This window comes from Sturnus vulgaris, chromosome 1, assembly GCF_052056855.1.
Source record: "Sturnus vulgaris isolate bStuVul1 chromosome 1, bStuVul1.hap1, whole genome shotgun sequence".
Taxonomy (NCBI): domain Eukaryota; kingdom Metazoa; phylum Chordata; class Aves; order Passeriformes; family Sturnidae; genus Sturnus; species Sturnus vulgaris.
Genome location: NC_142243.1, coordinates 61,390,178 through 61,397,213, shown reverse-complemented (window position 1 = coordinate 61,397,213; position 7,036 = coordinate 61,390,178). Strand labels below are relative to the sequence as shown.

General features: G+C 40.4%; 1 protein-coding gene across 4 annotated transcripts in view; it reads left to right on the top strand.

The window, feature by feature from the left end:
* The first annotated feature begins 933 nt into the window (after positions 1 to 933).
* PDE1C (phosphodiesterase 1C) overlaps positions 934 to 7,036 on the top strand; it is a 288,097-nt gene continuing 281,994 nt past the window's right edge. For all 4 annotated transcript variants that reach the window (XR_015804815.1, XM_088167961.1, XM_088167971.1 and 1 more), the window contains exon 1: positions 934 to 1,143. Coding sequence is in view for 3 of the 4 variants with exons in the window: in XM_088167961.1 (XP_088024087.1) it covers positions 1,059 to 1,143 (85 nt within the window). In the remaining variant the exon portion in view is untranslated. The remainder of the gene's footprint in view (positions 1,144 to 7,036) is intronic.

Here is a 7,036-nt window from a genome sequence, read left to right as displayed (position 1 = left end):
ATTTACTTTTTTTCTTGGGAATGCAAAAATTGGAACATTTCAATAGCACAGCTATAGTCTGAACATGTATTACAAGAAAAAGAAAGAATTGCATAGATTTATGTGTACTGGAATCATTAAGATGTTGACAGGGGCTTTTTAGATGCCTACTCAAAACTTTGGCTTGCAGCTGGCCTTCTTGTGAAAACTTTGCTAACCTTTAAATTTTGTCAGGTTTTAGGATTTGCCTTCCTTTTTCAGTGGATTGCTTGCACGTGCTCTGAGTCAACATTTCTAAACATTACTAGGAAAAAACCCTACAGACATGAGCTTACAAACCATGATAAATGACAAGGAGAAGGAAGAGTTTGGAAGACTGTTTTTTGTGTGTGCATGCATGGACATCTTTCTCAGTTTATCAACATTATTGCTAAATTACATGTTGTTTTCCTGTGCTCTTCGTTGCTGATAATCTCTAGTTCTGTGCTCTCAGTTAGGTTTCTAGAGACTTGCTGTTCACATAAGTAGCAGATGATTGATGGTGTAATGTATTTGGGTCGATTCATTGTATCTTGAATTATTAAAACACACCGCTTCTGTTCTAAGAGCTGAAATCTGAGCACAATTTGCTGCAAGTCAGAAATCCCTATGAGTAAGAGGAGCCACAGAAACTGGTTGCAGCATAGCAGGGAATACAGGGAGCGTCAGTGGGTAGACAACAGCAAAATCTAACCCTTTATCTTTTTGTGTGTGCTACCTCCTACACAGAGATTTGACAGCTACGGCTGGCTTATTGACTTGGTAGTCTCTCACTAATTGACTGCCAGCTTTGATAGGGGAGCCTCTAACCAGATGAACTCCGAGCAGGCATGCAGGTAACTTGCCAATGAGAGTGTTTGGGGGAGGAGAAAATTCTTGGGTGCACGCCTCTCAGATCTGGCTCCCTGTAAGAAGATGTGAGGCTTGGTGTGTGTGCTGTCACACTGGCAGATATTCAAGGGCACCTAAGAGTGAGCTCGAGTGCTCTGCTTCCACGAGGGAGAGAAAGGCAGCTGCTGGAAGTACAGGCTGGCAGGATCATGACAGACCCAAGTAGCAGAAAGGAAGCATTTAAAAAATGCCGGAGTGCTACATTCAGTATTGATGGCTATAACTTTACAATTGGTGAGCCTGATTTAATTTATTTCATTTATTTTCTTTATTTCCTGTCTTTCTTAGTAGTTCCAGTAAGTACACCTAAAAGACAACTGTTGTCAACTGCTGTATGCCAATATATGCCTCTAAAATGTACAGATGCCCTGCAATTTTTGCCTGCACTGGCTTTGCATTCTGTCTTCTGTATTTTCTTTTGCCCACGAAATTTGTCTTTGATATGCAGCCACTCTACATCCCTTTGCTGGGTTTTGGCACAAGTTCACCAAGATGTTTGCAGTACTTTTGTTTTGGAACCTTACCTCAGGAAAGCCTGGGCTCCAGGATTTCAGGTTTCCAGCTTGCTAGCTGCATTTCCTTCCTATGAGCCCAGAATGTCATTCTTGGGAACTTTGGCTTTCTTTGCAATACTTAATTGTTTACTTAGCCAGTGTTTCCAAATTCTGTAATCTTTTGCCATTTCTCACTTTGCACAAAGATATCTATGCAACAGTTTGCAAACATGAGAAGTAAAATTGCTGAGGCAATGAGAAACATTAAGGAAATATTAGGAATTTTAGGATGGACTGCTCTAGTTGTTTGGAGAGTGCTGTTTCATGTTTATGTTTGCTGTCTTAGGGAAAAGTGAGGCTTCTCAAAGTGAAAGGGCTTTTTCCAATAGACCTGGTACACAAAATTTGAGGATTCTCCGAGCAGACTTCTTTGCTACAAATGCTTATCTTACTAGGGTATGTGTATATATATGTACCCCTATACATATCCACATAGACCTTATAAGTAAAGCAAACTTACATCCCATTTGAGTTTTTAGATTAAATCCAAGTTAAAGCATATGGGTAACTTACTTGTAATAATCAACAGAAATTCCTGTTGAATACCTTTAAGAAGACGGAGAATCCACTTTCCTGCCATTGTGAAATGAGGAAAGTTTTTCCTGGGTGATACTAACATAATTGAGCCAGAATTTAATCATATAATGATGGATACAAGCTTTTATTGGTGTGGAAGGAGGTACCCGTTTAGTCCTCTGATTAATGGAGAATTTGTTTTGCAATCATTAACATCATGCAAACATTAAGCTTGTTGAAAAAAAATGGAGATATATGTTTCATTAAAATATCTTTACATAGTTAAGATATCTTAACTATCTGTTAATGTTAATATAACACTTTAAAGGTGAAATTGCCAGGCCAATGCTACCTTTGAAATTTCTTTCTCTAATGTGAAGGCCCTCCACAGGTTGTTGCAATATGCTCACTTTTGCACCCCCTATCTTAATCTCTTCCACTCTCAGCATCATTATTAGTGCTGGGTTTTTATTAGTTTGTGTCAGTCTGGTGGATGAACATTTTATTTTTCTTTGGGTGTGTTTGTTTGGGTTTTTTTTGTTTGTTTTGGTTTTTGTTTTGTGTTTTTTTAAAATTCAGGAACAAACCAACAGTCTTTATTGCTGTCTTTATTGCTACTCATGCTTACAATACAACCGGACCAATTTTAGGATCAAATGATTCAGGGTTTAGAATTGAAGGTTGTCTTGGGTAATCAAAAATGTTACCGTATTTCCTATCTCTCCATGCCTAAAATTTGTTACTATGTCTTTAAGGTTTGCATGTCTCTTAGGGTTTGCAGGTCTGGAGCTGGATCATGGGGCAGGCAGGCATGGTGCACTTTAAAAGGCTGGAGCACGTCGGCAGAATCCCCTTTTTCACCTTTTGGCTTGCTTTCTCATCTCTTGCCACACTTCTTGGCTTTCACCTTAAAGCTGAGGTAGTGTGGGCAGAGGCTTCCTTTTGTGCTCTCTTTTGTGTGCTGGCATTTTGCTTAAGGCAGAGGCTGTTCTGGGGTGAGGGGGAAGGCGTTCTGCGCTAGCCACCTAGAAAAACAGCATTTCTGCCACCAAAAACTGTTTCAGAGTGAACTTTGCGAGCCTCTTGGCCAAGCTTGAGCTGGTGCCTCACCGGGCCAGCCCGTGTGGGTTGCAGGAGATGTTTCTCTCCCCGCACGGCACACCGGAGCTCAGAGGAGGGAAGCACCGGCACCGCCGCTGCACAGAGGGTGGCAGCGGGACGAGAAGGAAGGAGCGGGTGGTGGGGCTGACCCCGCACCTGCTGGCAATGCCCATGTGCCGCTAGAAATGCTCTGTAAGCTCCTGCCTTCCCAGGAGGGTTTAGGGCCACGCTTTCCCCTTTGTCTCCCGGATCGTGTGGCTGCCGGGAAATGCTGCCGTCTTGGCCAGGCGCCGTTTTTGCTTTGTCTCCCTGTTGCCTCTGGCAGGCGCCATCTTGAAAGGGCTCCTTCGCCATTTTGGATTTCTCTTTGCTCTCGGGGAGTTCCTGAGGTTGACCAATTTTGTACCTAGTGATTACTGACCGCTAGTTTTTGCCTGTTGTCGTTTTCTTTTCTAGTCTTTTCTTTTCTAGTAAACTGTTATTTTTTTCCACTTATATCTACTCGGATTTAGTTTCTCCTTATTGGCGGAAAGAGATTGATTAAAACAATGGGGGAGAACTCATTTTAGAGTGATCCTCTTTAAATTGCCTTAAAGCAAGACTCAGATTTTTTTTCTGCTTCTTAGAACAGTTGTTGCATTGCAGCTCCTGTGCTACTTTCTTTGGTGTGCATCTGTATTTGGTGCATATAGTGTATTGATTCTATGATCTGTGTATTTTATAATATTTATTTTTATATCTTGGCAAGTGTGCACTGTATTGAATGACATAATGGTGAAAACTTTGTAAACATGCTATGTAGTATTACCAGCACTGTGTGGTAGACAGACCTAAATTATTCATGTATTTCTTAATCATTATACTGAAGAAAATAAATCTACCCAAGAAACCCCACAGCAACATTAGTGTGTCAGTGATGAGCTCAAATGTATTTTTTTTTCACCAGACAAGAATCCTGTTTTCGGTGTCCTGATGTTTTTTAAGAAATTCTTGAGAAATGTTGAGCTGCTGCATCTGCTGCTGTAGTATCAGCTGAGAGAGAAGGCTGATACCCTTGAGGAACAGAGAAATATTAGTTGGAGAGAAAGTAACTTCCCCTTGGGTGCAAAATGAATCGCAGTGGTTGTCAAGAAATGTTTGCAAATTATTGTCCAACCCTACCCCAGACAAAGTGGGAACAACACACAGGGAATTTGGGTAGGTCCATGATGATCTGTACTATTAGAAGGGAAGCATGGTAAAATTTTAACTTCTGTCTTCACTATTGTCACCTCCAGCTGCATGGTTGAGGGCACTGGAGAAGGATGTCTGGTCATTCCATTGCTTCTTTTGGTAGACTTGGCAGTGTACAGTTTGCAATTGGTCTCCATGGTCTTAAACATCTTTTCCTACCTAAATAACACTATGGAGAGAAAATATTTTGCATTGATTCACATTTATACTAACTTCTAAGAAATCATGATCTTCACAGTGTTTTGAAAACTGATTACTGACCATGAGACTTGATGAAAATTTTAATGAAAATTTATGAAAGACCTGGGCCTAACATCGAACATGAAAGTATGAGGGCAGAGAAGAAGCCTGGTGCAAGAAGAGCTGCTTGCTGAAGGCTTGTGTTTAGATACCCTTGTGTCTCTGGAGTTGGCCAGCATCTGCTTACAGAGCAGAGCAAACTAGAGCAGCTTCTCATCTATTCTAATTTTCACCTTTGCTGCTTACCACATTGGTGTTGGGACACATTGTTGTGGGAGCTGCACACTTCCCAAGGACTTTACAGATCCCTGCAGGAGAGAGGGATGTGCCATACCAGAAAGGCAAATACTGTGTGACAATACTATGTAGCTTTCTCCCATATGAAGAAACAAGGAAGTTGCAAATCCTTTTCCTCCAGATGCAGCTGTTTTGACAGAGACTGAGGAGGATTGAGGTGCACTGGCCCAGTGAGGATTTTGAATATTCCACCTTTAAGGACTTCTTTCACTGGTAGTTGGTGGAAAGATTGGAGCCATTTAGTGGCTATTATATTTAGTGGGCCATTTAGTGGGGCTATTCAAGAACTGGAATCACGCAACTTAATTTGCTCTAGAAAGCAAATCTCAGATGAAGACTTCAAGATCTTTATTTGCCATGGATTATGTCACCAAATTTCAGCGTACATGATGTTTTATATACACAAAATACTATATTTGAGCTCTTGTTTGACTTTGGCTAAGTATTCCTCCACTAAAGCATAACAGAGAAGAGCTTAAGGCCCTTTTTCCCCCTGTGGATTTTTTTATCACTGCTGTGCAAATGAGAGACTATTAACTCAGAATGCTAGTTAAGTGTTACTTGCTGTTGTAATTGACTTTCTAGAGGCTGATCCACTGTCGTTGAACCTGGGAAAATGATAAACACAAATATTAACAAAAATATATTTTCCTTCAGCACTTACTACATTTTTATGATGGAGAGCTTAACTTCAGTAAAACTCCAATTTTCTGCTTTTTATATCCAGAAGCATCTGGCAACGCTGTTTGTCCCATTCAATGTATAAAATAAACTTTTAAAGATAGATTTATAGAATGAAGTGAAGTGGTGAGGAGTTCTGCTGTAGCTTAAGTGCTTTGGAGAGGAAGGATGTGGCACTGAAACACTTAGTCTAGCTCACATCAATTTTTTATAAATCTTGTCAGTAATTTCTTTATGAAAACACTCTTTTACACTTTTTGCATGTAAAAGCTTTCCCTCCAGTTACTATGGAAGCCCTGAGTTTTGTTTTGTGGTGATTTTTTATTCAAACACAAGGTGTAAATAGGGCAGAAGGTGGAGACACCTGGCTGGAGATGAGGACACCCATTATCTTTGTGGCAGATCCTAGACCAAGAGTTTATCCATCTTCTGTGAAGGAAAGAAATGCAGTCAGGCCTCTTACAGACAACAAGTGATGGTTACACCCTACAGGGAGGGGCTCAATCCTACTGTGATGAGAAATAATGCTTCCTCTGCTTTTTTCCTCTCTGATCTTTGGCCAACTATTCCTGTTCCCAATGCCTTCTGAATTGATACAAAAGTATTAATTTAAAAATTCAGATTTTCTAGAATCCCTAAATTTCAAAATAAATAAAGAGTCATGAATGCTTCTGTGCTTTTTGAGCTCAATTTTAGGCAGGGAGAACTTTCTCTCAAGACAGTTCTTTCTCCCCTGTTGAAAGCCTCCTCCTCCCCCGCTGAGGATCAAAGTCTAGGGGCTTTCAAACTAACTGTCTTTGGGGATTTGTGTTTTTTGCTGCAAATTTTCTGTTTTAAACCCTTGTGCTCTACTAATTGGTCTATTGTTTTGTTGTAGTGTAAATGCAAGATCATTTGTTCATTTTTCTGTGGCTTTGCATGACTAAGAAAGCAGGAGGCTCCTGGACATAAAATTCACATATTTGTGTACTAGTACAAATCAAATCAAGGAGCAGAATCCTGACCAGCAGTAAATATTCATCACTGCAAGCAGTCAGGAGAACTGCAATGATTTAAATGAGCAAAGGATCTGTCCTGGTCTTTTCCAGTTAAATAAAAGTTGCTGTATGTTACATACAAGGCAGGCAAATAAAGCAGCTTTTCCATGGCTTGCTTGCAAGAACTTCATCATGGTTGTGCTGATATGGTTTTGCTCCCTATTTCTCATTGCCAGGTGACAGAACTTGTATCTAACAAACCTGCTGATACTTGATTCCAAATTTCTAATAGCTACAGGCTTGAAATTTTTAGGACTGAGAAATGAACCCTCATGATCCAACATCTTTGTGCTATAACTGCATGGAAAGTTAGAGTTGTAGTGAAGGGAAGGATGCAGTAATTACTGAATAGATGCACTTAATGAAGTCTCTATTGGCTTCCCAGCTGGTGAGTAGAGTGGTTCACTGGAACAACATGAAACAGTCACTTGGGTCATTATGTCACGTCCTCCCTCTTGTTGTCATAGC